Source organism: Oncorhynchus tshawytscha, linkage group LG05, assembly GCF_018296145.1.
Source record: "Oncorhynchus tshawytscha isolate Ot180627B linkage group LG05, Otsh_v2.0, whole genome shotgun sequence".
Taxonomy (NCBI): Eukaryota; Metazoa; Chordata; class Actinopteri; order Salmoniformes; family Salmonidae; genus Oncorhynchus; species Oncorhynchus tshawytscha.
In genome coordinates this window covers 47,064,722-47,083,166 of record NC_056433.1, presented here as the reverse complement: position 1 = coordinate 47,083,166, position 18,445 = coordinate 47,064,722, and the positions used below count along the sequence as shown (strand labels likewise).

At 41.7% G+C, this 18,445-nt stretch overlaps 1 protein-coding gene across 2 annotated transcripts in view; it reads right to left on the bottom strand.

Annotated features, from left to right (window-relative positions):
- The window catches only part of LOC112250681 (RAB GTPase activating protein 1-like), a 160,674-nt gene extending 143,941 nt beyond the window's left edge, over nt 1-16,733 (bottom strand). For both annotated transcript variants that reach the window (XM_024421026.2, XM_024421027.2), the window contains exons 1-3: nt 16,605-16,733; nt 6,669-6,900; nt 4,991-5,183 (exon numbers count right to left, since the gene is read on the bottom strand). In XM_024421026.2, coding sequence (XP_024276794.1) covers nt 4,991-5,183; nt 6,669-6,806 — 331 coding nt within the window. In that variant the 5' untranslated portion in view covers nt 6,807-6,900; nt 16,605-16,733. The remainder of the gene's footprint in view (nt 1-4,990; nt 5,184-6,668; nt 6,901-16,604) is intronic.
- Between the last annotated feature and the right edge of the window lie 1,712 nt (nt 16,734-18,445).

The window sequence follows — 18,445 nt, the reverse complement described above, 5'->3', positions numbered from 1 at the left end:
TCTTGGCAATTTTTCTCATGGAATAGCCTTCATTTCTCAGATCAAGAATAGACTGACGAGTTTCAGAAGAAATACCTAAGTTTCTGGCCATTTTGAGCCTGTGATCGAACCCACAACCCAGACACTCAACTAGTCTAAAGGCCAGTTTTATTGCTTCTTTAATCAGTACAACCGTTTTCAGCTGTGCTAACATGATTGCAAAAGTATTTTCTAATGATCAATTTGCCTTTTAAAATGATAAACTTGGATTAGCTAACACAACGTGCCATTGGAACACAGGAGTGATGGTTGCTGATAATGGGCCTCTGTACACCTATGTAGATATTCCATTTTTTTAAATCTGATATTTCCAGCAACTAGTCATTTACAACATTAACAATGTCTACACTGTACTTTGATGTTATTGTAACAAGGACATTTCTAAGTGCCCCCCAAACTTTTGAACGGTAGTTAGTATATATATATATATATATATATATATCAAATGTTGCTTTTATATGTTTTTTGTAAACAGGGGACCAATACATTGGATATGCCTAGGCTAAATGTCCAGGCACCTTGGAGGTTGAAAAAACACATGGATATCCCCTGCATGTCCCCAGACACCGCCACAATGTTTTGAGAGAAGTTGGTGTTGTAGAAATGTATTTATTTAGTGAACAATATCTTTCAGGCACATCCAGTGTGCAAAAACAGTGCAATTACCACATTCTGACACTTTGGAGAGGTTGAAACGACACTTGAATGTACCCTGGATTTTTTTATTTTACCTTTATTTAACTAGGCATGGGGGTTAAGAACAAATTCTTATTTATTCAGGGGCAGAACGACAGATGTTTACCTTGTCAGCTCGGGATTCAATCTAGTAACCTTTTGGTTACAGGCCCAATGCTCTAACCACCTACCCCATAACACCACCACAATGTTTTAGTAAGGTTGATATGGTAGAAATTGTGTTTTTAAACTTAACAAATAGCATTTAGGGATTGAAAATATGTAATAGCACTGAAATTACCTAATTTACAGACATACCACTTTGGAGAGGTTTAGGGACACTTGGCAACATCCCGTGACCACACCTGACACCACTTACTAGAACATCTGCCCATTTCTAGTTGTTAGGTCTATCAATTCCATTTTTTTTCCTGATATTGTTCACATGTTGTGGAAGCCATTTGATGCATTTCCAGCTCTTGTCATCAATAATTCACATATATCTGGTCAATGAAAGATGACTTTCAAAACAGAAAAAGGTTATTTTGTGTGTGCTTGATCTTGTGAACTAACTCCTATCCATCTTCTGATAATTTACTCAATCTACCAGAGGTCTTCTTTCCAAATAAACCAAGTTTTGGCATGTCAGAATCATGTAATTACACATGAATACCAGTTACTGTTGGGTAGGTCTATTTACACGTAAATCTACATTTAAGAGGTTAAATTGATCTGTGGGCAGGGTTAACTAATCCAGATTCAAATCCCCTAAAATGACAAACTCCGAGGACAGAAAAGGCTTTAAAACACTCAGATATAGCACCTGCCATGGCAGCAGGGGGGCAGTAAATCCCAGCAACAAATAAATGCGTCTATAAACCAGAACACATCTACAACCAGGAGCTCAAATTTCTTGGGAACACTAAATATTTAGAGATTGAACGCAATGAAATTTGATTTTACATATATGGCCACTCCTCCCCCAATCTGTCACATCTAATATAATGTTTAATGTGTATATCAAAAAACTATATTTCTGTTATGTCATACTGTGTTTAAAAGTACCATGTATGTAAAATGTTAATGTAACAAAATAACAGTGAAAACTAAAACAAAGTACTTTTGTACAGAGGACAAACCACAATGCTAGTCCTCTGTAGCTGAGGAAGCCACTTGTGGAAAGAGGAAGTCATGTCTAACCTGTGCTTTCTCACTCAACAACAGGATGTGAAACAATGAGGACAGAACAGCAGCACCTGGAAGTGCACTGCTGACTTGCACACCACCAGGTTGGACTGAAGAAGAGAATTTGTTCTCAAATAGATACACGACATGCATCTTATAACAATGCAACTGTATTTTGTAGCCTGTTGCTGTAGATGGGCTGTGTTTTGGTTAGCCAGCCCTGTGACACAGTCCCAGTGCACATTGACCTCTACTTGTCTGTATGGCCAGTACAGTACACAATGATACTACTCAGTAACAATTGATGATAAGATGACATTGTGTATCTTTTCTACTGATTTTACCTACTGCACATAAAGCATGTGAAACTATTCTTCAAATCATGTAGCTATGATAAAATGTTATTTAACATTGAGGTCACCAGAGCAGCCAGCAAAAGCCTATACAGTACCAGTCAAAATTTGGACTGAACTACTCATTCAAGGTTTTTCCCTTTTACTTATTTTCTACATTGTGGAATAGTAGTGAAGACAACACAACTATGAAATAACACATATGGAATCATGTAGTAGCCAAATAAGTGTGAAACAAATCAAAATATACTTTATATTTAGGATTATTCAAAGTAGCGGAGAGAACAGTCTATGACTAGTGTGGCTGGAGTCCTTGACAATTTTTAGGGCCTTCCTCTGACACCACCTGGTATAGAAGGTCCTGGCAGGAAGCTTGGCCCCGGTGATGTACTGGGCCGTACGCACTACCCTCTGTAGTGCCTTGCGGTAGAGGCCGAGCAGTTGCCATACCAGGCAGTGATGCACCCCTTCAGGATGCTCTCGATGGTGCAGCTGTAGAACCTTTTGAGGATCTGAGGACCCTTAACTAATCTTTTCAGTCTACTGAGGGGGAATAGGTTTTGTCGTGCCCTAATCACAACTGTCTTGGTGTGCTTGGACCATGTTAGTTTGTTGGTGATGTGGATGCCATGGAACTTGAAGCTCTCAACCTGCTCCACTACAGCCCCGTCAATGAGAATGGGGGTGTGCTCGGTACTCCTTTTCCTGTAGTCCACAATCATCTCCTTTGTCTTGATCAAGTTGAGGGAGAGGTTGTTGTCCTTGCACCACACAGCCAGGTCTCGACCTCCTCCCCATAGGCTGTCTCTTCTTCGTCGGTGATCAGGCCTACCAATGTTGTGCCATCGGCAAATTTAATGATGGTGTTGGAGTCGCGCAGTCATGAGTGAACAGGGAGTACAGGATTGGACTGGATGTAGTGTCTAGTACGTTTCGATCTTAGTCCTGTATTGATGCTTTGCCTGTTTGATGGTTCATCGGAGGGCATAGCAAGATTTTTTATAAGCTTGCGGGTTAGAGTCCCGCTCCTTGAAAGCGGCAGCTCGACCCTTTCGTTCAGCGCAGATGAACGAAAGTCACTGGCTTCTGGTTGGGGTATGTACGTACAGTCACAGTGGAGACGACGTCATCAATGCACTTATTAATGAAGCCAGTGACTGATGTGATGTACTCCTCAATGCCATCGGAAGAATCCCCGGAACATGTTCCATTCTGTGATAGCAAAACAGTCCTGTAGTTTAGCATCTGCTTCATCTGACTACTTTCTTAAAGAGCGTGTCTGTGGTGCTTCCTGCTTTAATTTTAGCTTGTAAAGGATAGAATTTTGGTCCGATTTACCAAATGGAGGGCGAGGGAGAGCTTTGTACGCATCTCTGTGTGTGGAGTAAAGGTGGTCTAGAGTTATTTTCCTAACATGCTGACAATAAATAAGGTAAAACTGATTTAAGTTACCCTGCATTAAAGCCTCGGCCGCTAGGAGCGACGCCTCTGGATGAGCATACAGCTCATTTAGTGTGCGGTTTTAGTGCCAGCACCGGTCTGTGGTGGTTTATAGACAGCTACAGAAAATACAGATGAAAACTCTAGGTAGATAGAGTATCTCATGATAAGCTGTAGACCACACTACCTCAAGTGAGCAAGACCTCGAGACCTGCTTAGATATCGTACACCAGTTGTTTACAAATATGCATAGGCCCCCGCCCATGTCTTACCAGAGGCTGCTGTTCTATCCTGCCGATAGTGTATAACTCGCCAGCTGTATGTTATTAATGTCGTCGTTCAGCCACGACTCACTGAAACATAAGATATTACAGTTTCTAAATGTCCCGTTGGTAGGATGTACGTGGTTTCAGTTTGTCCCATTTATTTTCCAGCGATTGAACGTCAGATAGCAGTACGGAGGGCAAAGGCAGATTAGCCACTCGTCGCCTGATAATCACAAGGCACCCTGATCTCTTTCTGCAAAATCTCAGTTTCCTTCTCCAGCGAATGACGGGGATGAGGGCCTGTTCGGGTGTTTGGAGTATATCCTTCCCATCCGAATCATTAAAGAAAAACTTTGCCCAATTTGAGGTGAGTAATCGCAGTTCTGATGTTCAGAAACTCTTTTCGGTCATAAGAGACGGTAGAAGCAACATTATGTACAAAACAAGTTGCGCCTCCATGCTCTGGACACTACGCTGACAAACACAGCAAACCTTCTTGCCACAGCTCGCATTGATGTGCCATCCTGGATGAGCTGCACTACCTGAGCCACTTGTGTGGGTTGTAGACTCCTTCTCATGCTACCACTAGAGTGAAAGCACCCCAGCATTCAAAAGTGACCAAAACATCAGCCAGGAAGCATAGGAACTGAGAAGTGGTCTGTGGTCACCACCTGCAGAACCACTCCTTTATTGGGGGTGTCTTGCTAATTGCCTCTAATTTCCACCTGTTGTCTATTCCATTTGCACAACAGCATGTGAAATTTATTGTCAATCAGTGTTGCTTCCTAAGTGGACAGTTTGATTTCACAGAAGTGTGATTGACTTGGAGTTACATTGTGTTGTTTAATTGTTCCCTTTATTTTTTTGAGCAGTGTATGTGAGACATATTTTTTTTTAAATTAAACAATCTATATAGATATTTTGATATGGCATGTCTGATTCTGTACATTGAGATGCTCATGCGTTAACTTTTCCATAGATCACAGACTGATTCATTGCCCTAAGGGGTGAGAGGTGTAGTGCCGACAGTACCTGCAGGTGTTGGGTCCAGCGTAAAGCCCTGGGGTCGTGTCTGTGGACCGGGGGCGATGGAGGTCAATGACTCCTGAAAAGCCTCTGTTCTCTCCTCTGCTACTGCTCCTCCACTAATCTCCTCTTTCACCACGTAGTCATCCAGCACCTCCTCCATGGCTCTCTCCAGCTGTTCGTTCCCATTGCAGGACATCTGAGGAAAGGAAGGAATTGAGAGGTGAAACCCTGTGTAGTGTAATCTGCCGTCTCAGACACTGCCCGTCACCAAGGAAATACCCCAAGGCTCAATCCTAGGCCCTACACTATCCTCAACTTACAACAACATAGCTCAGGCAGTTGGAAGCTCTCTCATCCATTTATATGCAGATGATACAGTCTTATACTCAGCTGGCCCCTCTCTGGATGTTGTGCTAAATGCTCTACAACAATGCTTTCTTAGTGTCAAATGAGCTTTCTCTACCCTTAACCATGTTCTGAACACCTCCAAAACAAAGGTCATGTGGTTTGGTAAGAAGAATGCCCCTCTTCCAACAGGTGTTATTACTACCCCTGAGGGTTTAGAGCTTGAGGTAGTCACCTCATACAAGTACTTGGGAGTATGGTTAGACGGTGCACTGTCCTTCTCTCAGCACATATCAAAGCTGCAGGCTAAAGTTAAATCTAGACTTGGTTTCCTCTATCGTAATCATTCCTCTTTCACCCCAGCTGCCAAACTAACCCTGATTCAGATGTCCATCCTACCCATTCCAGATTACGGAGACATCATTTATAGATCAGTAGGTAAGGGTGCTCTCGAGCGACTAGATGTTCTTTACCATTCGGCCATCAGATTTGGCACCTATGCTCCTTATTAGGACATCACTGCACTGTATACTCCTCTGTAAACTGGTCATCTCTGTATACCCATCGCAAGACCCACTGGTTGATGCTTATTAATAAAAAACCCTTAGGCCTCACTGCCTCCTATCTGAGATATCTACTGCAGCCCTCATCCTCAACACCCATTCTGCCAGTCACATTCTGTTAAAGGTCCCCAAAGCAAACATCCCTGGGTCGCTCCTCTTTTCAATACGCTGCAGCTAGCAACTGGAACGAGCTGCAACAAAGACTCAAACTGGACAGTTTTATCTCAATCTCTTCATTCAAAGACTCAATAATGGACACTCTTACTGAGAGTTGTGGCTGCTTTGTGTGATGTATTGTTTTCTCAACCTTCTTGACGTTTCTGCAGTTGACTGTGCCCAATAATGTTTGTACCATGTTTTGTGTTGCTACCATGCAGTGTTGTCATGTGCTGCCTTGCTATGTTGTTGTATTAGGTCTCACTTTATGTAGTGTTGTCTCTCTTGTTGTGATGTGTGTTTGGTCCTATATTTATATTGTATTTATTTCCATCCCAGGCACCCGTCCCCGCAGGAGGCCTTTTGGTAGGCCGGCATTGTAGATAAGAATTTGTTCTTAACTGACTTGCCTAGTTAAATAACAATTAAATAAAAAATAGTGTGTGAACTAGCCTGGCTTTCAGAAGAGACAATTGCTTTCTAGTAGAATTAATTATATAGGAATAATCAATAGAAGTAATCATTTTGTTATAATTATGTGTGTGTGTGTCCATGTTTTGTCTGTGTGACTGATCAAATGAATAGATAAGTGTGTGAGTGTCGTGGCGGAGGCCCACCTTGAGTCTGGGCTTGCCCTCTGAGCCCGAGGGGGATCCTCCGGCGGACGGCTGCACCAGCACAAACTCCTCGCTGGTGACGGTGGCCACGGATTCAGTGGAGCCGCTCACTTTGCCCAGAGAGGAGGTGTCGTCCATGGTTAGCCAGGAGCCCCAGGGGCCAGCGCTCTGCCACTCTGTCCGCTGCTTCGCCTCACAGTGCCCTTCTGCTCAGCCTCCTGCTGCTGCAGCCCTGAATGAAACACAACACATGCATTTCAGTACAGTTGGATTGTAATTATGGTATAGAAAGCGTATAGCCCAGGCCTAGCCTACATAGGTCTAACATTACGCATTTAAGAAGGGAGTAACCTTCAGTTTGTCACATCATGACAGTATCTAGTGAAGAAGCATTATCAAATTAATTTCCAATTATTACCTTACAGGAGTAACCAAGATGCTAGAAATAAAGATCAAACGAGAGACTCACTGAATCATATTAAATGTGAACGGGTCATCCCACAAATCACCAGTCACCTAGGGAAAGGCCTAATTTAAAACTGGAGTGGAGGGCATCCTGCCTAAGCTGACAGAGTACCCAAGCCTGACATTTCCGTCCCTCAAAGCCCTATATCTGAAATAGATATTGTCGATTCAGCAGTCAAATTACACTTAGGTCTAACGTTTGACCTCAAAGGCTTACTTCAGTGAGTTATCAGTTTAACAAAAACAGGCCTTGGCTCTTCACTTTGTTTTGAAGATGTAGAGGATGATGACTCCTGTTTGAGGACTGCATAGTTTTTTTCTGCTCTTACAAGAGCTGTAGGATAAACATAGCTTGTGATAGCCTTGTTGTTTATCCTGACACTCACATCTTGACAAGATCAAATCAAACCTGGTTTTTTGGGTGACCAATGTTGTGGCTGAGCATCAGTGGTATCGCCCACAAGAGTTATGATCGGAATACGTTGCCGAGAGAGAGTGCACTGACGGAGTAAAAAGATATTTCAAGTCTGTAACTTGCTTTACAGTAATTCCAAAGACCAGGCAGGAATAGGCTTTTAGAGAAATGCTGAACCGAAACCTTACACAGCCTAATGTATAAAAAAAATTACATCACATGCGAAGCTTATCAAGACTACAAGCTGTGGTCTCACACTGTAGTCATGGCCTTGCTGGTTTTTCAACTCAAAGACCTGTTATGGTGCCTGTTGAGTGAAAAGCAGTGCTGTTCTAATACAAAGACCTTACTCTGAAGACATATTTACCTTGAAATTCAGCAGACGCAGCGACAGCCAGGAGTTGTTATTAGCCTGGTAGAGTGAAGCCACTTGGTTGCTTGTTTGCTAACAAGTTTGCTAGCCAGTAGCCACCTAGGCCAAACCAAGTGTAACATGTGGAATAAGCTAGCCTATGTGAAGCGATTGGGTCCTTAACCCTTACTGGTGAAAGAGCGAGCACACACACACACACACACACAACTGTGGCTGCAGAGTCATGTGCTCCCATCACACTCATTCAATTACATCCATTAAAAACTGCAGAGGGGTAAAAGGATGAATGTTCCCAGTTATACGCAATTAAAGTACCGAGATTTAAAAAAGATTTGATGAGGCCTAACCTATATCAAAATGCTGTAGGTATTCAGTGCTCAACTGTTACAGCAGTGTGACAGGTTAGGACAACTCAATTTTTAAAAAGACAGGATTGTAAGTGCAATCCTGTCTACACACCTTAATATTTTTCTGCGCGATATGGAATGTTAATTTAGGAGCACCAGTGCGCCTAGAAAATTGATCTGTTCTAGCTTTATTAGCTCAACTATCTTTCATTGTGGACCCAAATGTTTCTACTTAGGTACACACGTGCTCCCTGTAAAGAAAGTCTGCGTAGTGCCCTGGTGATATTAGGCTCGCCTTTAGACAGCTGGCCTCCTCTGTAGGCCTAGTTTCAAACTTGTCTGTATGTGGTTACCTGAACTAACAGCTTCACAAGTTCACTCACACATTCATTACTGCACACACAGTACAAGCTATCTAGAGGGTCAAATCCAGGCCTTTGCTACAGTAGGCCAACTACCCGTCTTACATCGTTCACTACAGTTTAGACCTATACTTACATTGGGGAGTGGTGAAAACAATTGACATCAATAGACCTTACCACATAAGACAACACTTGAGCCATTTAACTAGTCTAACTGGTTGTGTGGGCAGAGGTTTCCCTTTAGTTTCTGCCTTACAGGTGAAACTGCCTCCTTGTACTGCCCCAATAAGACAAGAAGCTCTAAACCCAAAACGTTCATCGGTTACACCCATTTAGGCTAAGGTGTTGATCATTAGGTAAGTTAGATCATCCAATGATAGCCCACGCTTCAAATGCACATGACTAATAGAGCTAGGCAGCCATTGTTGCAAGTACAGGGACAAATTATACAAAGATTAGTCATCTAGCCTAAACATTTCACTCAGTCAGAGCAAAATAAAACCATACCCAAGAGTTCCCTAACTGGCGGCCAGCGGGCCGAATTTGGCCCATGGGTGGTTTTATTAGGCTTCCGTCTAAAACAATTGAGCTGATCCATCTAGGTTATTCAAGGCAAGTCTAAATCCTTTTAGGTGGGGCAACAACTTTTCATTGGCCTTGCATCCCTATCCAGTTGTGAGATATATATATATATATATATATATTTATTTATTTATGTATTTATTTAACTAGGCAAGTCAGTTAAAAACATATTCTTATTTACAATGACAGCATACCAAAAGGCCTCTTGCGGGGACAGGGGCCTGGGATTAAAAATAGGTTAAAAAATATAGGACAAAACACTCATCACAACACTACATAAAGAGAGACTTAAAACAACAATATAGCAAGGCAACACAACATGAGAACATGGTAGCAGGACAAAACATGGTAGAAACATTATTGGGCACAGACAACAGCACAAAGGGCAACAAGATAGAGACAACAATACATCACACAAAGCAGCTACAACTGTCAGTAAGTGTCCATGATTGGGTCTTTAAACGAAGAGATTGAGATAAAACTATCCAGTTTGAGTGTTTGTTGCAGCTCGTTCCAGTCGCTAGCTGCAGCGAACTGAAAAGTGGAGTGACCCAGGGATGCGTGTGCTTTGGGGATCTTTATCAGAATGTGACTGGCAGAACGGGTGTTGTATGTGGAGGATGAGGGCAGCAGAAGATATCTTAGATATGAGGGAGTGAGGCCTAAGAGGATTTTATAAATAAGCATCGACCAGTGGGTCTTGTGACGGGTATACAGAGATGACCATTTTACAGAGGAGTAGAGTAGTAGAGTACAGTGGAGTAGAGTGCAGTGATGTGTCCTATAAGGAGCATTGCTGGCAAATCTGATGTCAGAATGGTAAAGAACATCTAGCCGCTCGAGAGCACCCTTACCTGCCGATCTATAAATGATGTCTCCGTAATCTAGAATGGGTTGGATGATCATCTGAATCAGGGTTAGTTTGGCAGCTGGGGTGGGGTGAAAGAGGAGCGATTACGATAGCGGAAACCAAGTTTAGATTTACCCTGCAGCTTTGATAAGAGAAGGACAGTGCACCGTCTAGCCATACTCTCAAGTACTTGTACAAGGTGACTACCTCAAGCTCTAAACCCTCAGGGTAGTAATAACACCTGTGGGAAGAGGGGCATTCTTCTAACCAAACCATGACCTTTGTTTTGGAGGTGTTCAGAACATGGTTAAGGGTAGAGAAAGCGTATTGGACACTAATACCATACCCAAACCGGACACCATCGTGCACAAATTGATTTTGCCCCCCCCCCCACACCAAACGAGATCACGAAGGATGAAATATTGAAAACTCTGAACCAATTATATTAATTTGGGGACAGGTCAAAAAGCATTAAACATTTGTGGTAATTTAGCTAGCTAATTTGTCCTATTTAGCTAGCTTGCTGTTGCTAGCTAATTTTTCCTGGGATATAAATGTTGAGTTGTTATTTTAGCTGAAATGCACAAGGTCCTCTACTCTGACAATTAATCCACACATAAAAAGATCAACCAAATGGTTTCTAGTAATCTCTTTCCAGGCTTTTTCTTCTTTGGATGTTATATGGCAATTGGCATCTAACTTTTATAGTATTACCACGACGACCGACCGAACTCAGTTCATGAGTATCTGCTTCTATAAACCAATGAGGAGATGGGAGAGGCAGGACATGCACTTGCACTAAAATAGAACTGACTTCTATTTTAGAGCTAGGCAACGCAGACGCTCGTTGCGCGCGCGAGCAGTGTGGGTGCAATGATTGAATAACATGTATGTGTATAAATGGAGGAGAGCTTCCTGCTGCCTGAGCTATGTTGTTGATGTAAATTGAGAAGCATGTGGGGCCTAGGATCGAGCCTTGGGGTACTCCCTTGGTGATAGGCAGTAGCTGAGACAGCAGATGTTCTGAATTTATACAATGCACTCTTTGAGAGAGGTAGTTAGCAAACCAGGCCAAAGACCCCAATACTCCTTAGTCGGCCCACAAGAATGGAATGGTCTACAATATCAAAAGCTTTGGCCAAGTCAATAAAAATAGCAGCACAATATTGCTTAGACTCAAGGGCAATGGTGACATCATTGAGGACCTTTAAGGTTGAAGTGACATCCATAACATGAGCGGAAACCAGATTGCATTCCCAAGAGAATACTATAGACATCAAGAAAGCCAGTCAGTTGATTATTGACCATTTCTTCCAACACTTTTGATAAACAGGGCAAAATAGAAACAGACCTATAACAGTTAGGATCAGCTTGATCTAAGAATGGGTAAAGTCTGTCTAAAGCCCTACAGCCCGGGGCTATGACATCATCCTGAGTTCCTGTGGAGAGCGAGGCTTGCTGCTTGGTTACAGCAACTAGTGACAGCAACTTTCCTGCCTCTGGGAAATAAGTTGCAGTGAAGTGGGGAACACACAGGTCTGTCACTTCTGCATGGCCTGCCTGACACCAGTTGACTAAGAGTGCATCTTCTAGCTAGAAAACAGGGTGAGAAACAGAAACCTCAGAAGGAAAGGAAGAGGGTAGACAGAGTGAGTAAGCATTTGAGCACTGCATGTAGCTTTTCTCCAAGCAGCGTTTTTGCTTCCAAAGAATAGCAAACTACTGCTGCTAGGCCCATGTACTTAAAATAGCCGAATATTAGCGTACCATTTCTAGTTGTAGATTAAGCCACATAATGTTGAGACCTCCCTAATAATAACTTTTCAGCTGGTTTGCACAACATTGTTCAGTCTTGGCTCATGACTTTATACTATAACCCTTGACCCAAGTGATGTCATTTAAGCCTAAACTTGAGTTGTCTGCCTGTGTGTGTGAGAGAGGCACTTTGCAACTGTGGTTAACATTTAAAGGGGTACTTCAAGATGTTGGCAATAAAGCCCTTTTTCTACTTCCCCAGAGTCAGACGAACTCATTTCATTAACGCAACTGCTAACTAGCATGCTAGTAGATACCATAGATGTCAAGTCATTGTGCTAATGCTAGTTAGCATTGGCTTGCAAAACTACCTCCAACTTTGTTTATACTGGATGCAGATACATAAAAACAGTATCGATGAGTTAATCTGACTCTGGGTGAAGTAGATAAAGGGCATCATTGCCAAAATCCCGAAGTACCCCTTTAAAATGCAAACACATCAGGTGCTGCCAAAGTGTGAACCTACAGTAGCTAAATGTCTCATGTTCAGTAGAATAAACAACTCCACTACTGTATTTGTTCTTCTGGTATAAGGTCACTAAGACTTGTGAAATAAGGTTGTATGCACTGCACTACCTGATACAGTCAGGGTGCTGAGGTAGCTCTATAGAGCTTGCCGTCCTCATGTATACAGTTAACAACAGTAAGTACAGTTCTTATACAGTAACATTCTGTCTTAGCTCATAACATTTGAGAAGAGTTCTAGTTAAGGATGAGGCAAATGACTACCTGTTTAGCACCATGTGTTCCACATTGGAAGGTATGTACGTAATCTGTAGACTGTTCTGATTAGGAGGTCCTCGTTTGCGTCGGCGAGCAGTGCACAAGAAATAACTCAATCCAATTGTTAGAAGCTAACAATTGGATTGCCCCCTCTAAATAAAAAACAAACATGGATGTCAATGTCTGCGCGCATACACGTCACACTGCCCATATTGCGAGGCTGATTAGCTAGGGCAAACTGGTGTAAAACACAAAACGGTGTGCGTGCAAAGCAAGAACAGCATGGAGTCCATGTTTGGTTTGGATAGAATTAATTATTTCATGAGCACTGCTCTGTGATGAAAACAATGACATCCTAATCAGGACCGTCTACCGTTGACGGATATAGGCTCGGATGTGGGAAAAGTGTCGCCAAGCAACCATAGGCACAGGGTGGCAAATTACTTGCAAGGTGGGTATATGTTACCAGACCCGAGTTCAACTCAGGTCTAAAAAACTAGGCCAGCGTAGGTGCTGTATATCTTCAGATTGAATGATCTCATAAATGTCATCTTAAAATGACATGCCTACACTACAGACTGTTTCTGCAGGTTATAGTGCATTCTCAGCTGTGTATGACAACTCTCCTCCCATGAGCTAGCTACCAAACGACAGATGGACAATGTCGAAAGTTACCATCAATGTCTAGAAGTTTCAATGAAACTAAGCTAAGTATAGGTGTGGAGGTTTTCTGAGTATCTCAGTAGAGGTTTTCGGCTGTTAGTTTCACCCACGGTTGCATGTAAACTACAATTCCGATTCTGAGTTTCAACATTCAGGAACAGCAATCATTGCTTGCAATACGGTTTTCGAAACATATGCCCCTTATCTTTCATATTGGCGAGATAGAACCTTACAAATACAAAAATACACTTAGCTAGCTACTGTGCCAGATTTACACAGATCCATATTCTGTGTGTACTCTTCCTCCCCAGATATGCTTAATGTTACACACAGGTGTTCTGAGCAAGATATAAGTTCTGTTTGAATACCCATACTAACATACTGTATACTACATACTTAATGCGCATATACTACATACTATTAGTTTATTTTAGTATACTCTAAATTAACGGTATCCTTTCAGTTGAGCGTACTTGCGCTTCACTTGTCTACCGGAAGTTAATGCTGTTGCCATGCAAACTCTGCTAGCATGGCAAATTACTAGCTAGACATTTTACGACTTCAGGTGTGTTATTAAATTCAATCTGGAGTGCCAGAGTGCGCTCTTGATGTTCATAAATTCAGAGCATTTTCAGATTGTTTGTTTGTAAATTCAGACCGTTTCGCTCTCGGAGCATTCAGAGCGCACACTGCCAGGCAGTCACAAGCCAACTGGCTAACTATCGTTAAGAAAACCTGATTCAAATTTGACACAAACCTTCAAATAGGTATGTAATGACACATTATAGCAGCGTTTAGGTCATATAATTGATTCTGTTGGAAAGGGGAGAAATTGTGCATTACAATGGTATTGACATTACAGTTGATCTGGAAGTATTACGTTTTGGGGCGCTAAAATAAGGGCAATTGTACGGACCAAGGCGATGTACGAGTTTACGTGGGTTTACGTTACTTCCAGACACAAATGAGAGAACACCTCACTGACAATTTTACTCACCATAGCAGAGCTGGTTAGGCTGTTTTCATGTTATCCAGAGTGTTGGTGACCGTAACTGTGCTGCTGGCAACAATTTAATTATGTTTTTTTGCCACCGTTTTACAGACACCGGCCATATGCAAGTGGTGTTGAGTGTTCATAAATACATCAGTTATTCTGTGCTCTGGCACACCTACTCTCAGACGAGAGTGCTCTGAAATCAAAGTAGATAACCCGTGTGAATTTACGAACACACCTGAATGTCCATTGAGAACGCAAGACTAAACCACTTAGTTCAACTAAGAATGACGGGAATAATCAAGTCAATAAAAGTTGGGTAGTTAGAGAGCATATAGCTAATATACTGGCCAGTTTGATGTATCAGTGGCCAAGTAACGTTAGGTAGCTGGCTAACATACCGGTACGTAATGATATAACGTAAACACGTACATCGCCTTGGTCCGTACAATTGCCATTATTTTAGCGACACAAAAACGTAATACTTCCAGATCAACTGTAACGTCAATACCATTGTAAAGCACAATTTCTCCCCTTTCCAACAGAATCAATTACATGACCTAAACACTGCCCGTTACTGCATAATTCAAGCAGGCAATGAACCCCGTCGGGTCTTTTTAAAAATGGCGGGTGAGGAAACGAAACTAATGCGTGATAGTAAATAGGTGAGATGTCGTGTGGGAAATGTGCTTTTTTTCACTCGATCTGTCCAACTTATCACTTTATCGCCTCTAAAATGTAAATAAAACACTATAAAGTGTTTATATAATGTGTCATTACATACCTATTTGTAGGTTTGTGTCAATTTTGAATCGGGTTTTTAAGGCTGTGCTAAAGTGATCATAGAAGTAAACAGAGGCTTTGAGAATGATGATCGCATGCAATGATGACGCAAAAATGACTAGGTATCCCCCCCTTACTGTCCATTTCTTGTTTTTAAAGGATGAGAGAAGTAGTTGCTTTATGTGTGCTGTACGTTACGACATGACACGTCTAGATGTAATGGAGGGTCCGTTTTTTCAACTTTTCTCCAATACTATAGAGCCATTACCATGTCAATCAACGCTTGAATAGAAACCTAGTTCACACTCCCGATTTTGAAGTCAACTCAGTCCCATTAGTTTTCTTTGTAGCCTCATTTGAATGTTACGGTTGAGCACATTTGTACGGAATGGGGTGAGTTTAAGTTACTACACGGGTGGTAAGGAGAGCGTAGCTAAGAAATTGTCAGCCAACATAATGCGTAAGGTAACTTGTTTTAAAAGTCATTACATTGCAAAACATTTTCTTAACATTTCTCATAATTAGATAAAGCAATGAATTACTATTCACTGTCGTTGAACTTGGGCTGCATATTTTCCTGAATTTCTTCAAATCTGAAAACGATGTGAAGCCACGCCAATTTTCTGAAGAATTGCATTATGGGCCCTAAAAGCACAGAAATCGTGTCCACTGCTTGTATACTTTGTATTTTGGCGAATGTAGTACGACATCCGGGAACTTTCGGCATACTAACTATATCCTCAATTTAGGTCACAAAAGTACGGTTAGTATGAGTATTCGACACATATAGATAACACAGGTGGTCAGCTCGGTCTCCTGTAAACAAGGGCTGTAGTAACATGAAGATATGGCCGTGTGGGAACACTAACCCTATAAAAGGTGTAGTAATTTAAATAACCTTTTGTGATTTCTCGTAGATTTTAAAAGATAACTATCTACGTTCCTTGTGTTTCCACACCCGTACCTTATTAAGCGATGCATGTCAACGTTTTGAGCAAGCGTGGGGACCTAAACAAACGCCCCCGGGAATAAGACACCATCAATAGGAGCTAAAGCTAACGTTAGCGTCTATACTAAGTTAGATAACTAGCTAGCCTCTCAAAACTAATAAACTAGCAATTAAGCCAGCAAGTACTTCGTATAAAAGCATGCCACAATTGTGAGGTTGCAAGCTAGCGACGTTACATTTTGATGTATTAGCGAAAATGACAGTTTAACACTTAAAATATCATGCAACGTGAATGTAAAATCAGGAGTCACAACATAACGTTAGCGTCATTTGTGAAAGCACACATACTGGGCAACAGGACGTGCCTGCTGGCTATCTGTGCTAGCCAATGAGGAGGTATGAAGAACTAGCTAGCCATGCTAATGGTTTGGCTAACGCTAGCTAGCCTGCGAATGACTCAAAACAGCTCACCCACCAAATGTAAGTGGTGAATACTCGCGCAAGAAATAAAGTAAAAACAAAGTCACAACTAAAATGTCAGTAAGAATATCATATTGCCATTTTCATCACACGCAATTGTCGAAGCTAAATGTCTTCAGAAGGTAGATAACTTACTTGTTTAGAGTGACCGCCTCCGGAGGAGTAGCTGTCAAGTTGCAGCAGCAAGACAATCACTGTGAGGCACACACACCTGTGTGACGCTAGCTACGATAAGGATTAGCGATTTGCCTTAAAAATAAAAGTCCACTTTTGAAAGTGATTCAAACCGATACGAATAGTGGAATCATGCCATATTTGGACTGCGTAATGCTAAACAACGTCGGAATGTTACATAAATTCAACTAAATACAATAATTAGTTCATTTGACACAATACAAGTAAAAATCTGTTGAAATCGCACAGTGGATGTTTTAGACTTTAGAATTGTATTGTGGGCACACTTACAGTATATGCACTGAACAGCCTAACCTATGGTTGTTGCACCCATGAAATGGTGTATCAGCCTACTCAGTGACACTCACATAGCACAACTGTGAGTTTACACACATATTAGCGTCTTAGCTTTTATTGCAGGGATCACCTTTCCAGTCAGTCCATTGGGTGTATTATTATTAGACCTTTATTTCAACAAGGAACACAGACTAAGACCGAGGTCTCTTTTACAGCTGGGCCCTGCGTGTACATGTTTACACATACAGTTTAGGTGCAATGATTAAGAAACTAAACAAAACTATCACAGATAATACAAAAAAAATACAACAGCAGATTATTACATTTACACACAGGTTATTCCCCTAACAGCACAAGAACTTGCATTACCCGAAACAGTTACAAGCAGTACAAAAATACAAATCCTCCAATAAACATTTTAAATGGGCAAGGGGGACAAGAGTCTCAAGTTTACGTTTAGTCTGCAGGCTATTCCATAGGCAAGGAGTGTAACAGGAAAAGGCAGCCATACCCAACTCTGTGGAAATCACATGGCCCTCAAGTGTAATCCATGCTTGAGACCCGGTTTTAGCAATTCTAATTCTAATATTGATGAGTGATGATAAATAACACGGTAGTTTATTCAGAACTGCTTTATAGACAAACACTAGAGCGTGTTGTTCTAGGTAATATCCCCATAATCTATAACAGACATAAAAGTAGCTTGCACAATTTGTCTTCTATTTGTAGGGGACAAACATGTCCTGTTTCTATAGAGGAAGCCTAGCTTGATTTTTAGCTGTTTACAAAGTTTGTGAATATGCATTTTAAAAGACTGTTTATCATCCAAACATATCCCTAAGTATTTATATGCAGAGACCTGATTCATTCAAGAACCTGGCTGTGTCCAGGCACTCCGCAACAAGAACAGCCCTTAGCCGTGGTATATTGGCCATATACCACACCTCCTCAGGCCTTATTGCTTAGGTATAGCCTAGCCTATGGATGTTGCATAGCCAACTCAATGACACTCACAGAACACAATTCCAGTCAGTCTGTTGGTTATTTTAGTGTCATTGAGTAGGTTGATACTCCATTTCATGGGTGCAACATCCATAGGTTAGTTAGGCTGTGCAGTGCATTTAAGTATTCCCCAATGCAATTCTGGAGTGTAATACATCCACAGTGCAATTACAACAGATTTTTACATTTCTGGTGTCAAATTAACAAATTATTGTTTTTTTGTTGAATTTATATAACAGTATTCCGACCCTGTTTAGCATTATCTAGTCAAAATATGGCATTTCCACTTACTCTATTTGTGTCCGTTTTAAATCCCTTTCAATTGGTGACTTTTATTTTGAGGGCGAACCTCAAATTCCACTATTGTGGCTAGCTTCACATATGTGTGAGGTACAGCTCCTCCGCGAGCCCACCGGTTCCATGCACGTTCACGGCGCAGTCACTGCTCCAGGCGCAAGGCACGAGAGCGAGCCCGTAGTCTTGGTTTTATTGCACCCGTTTCA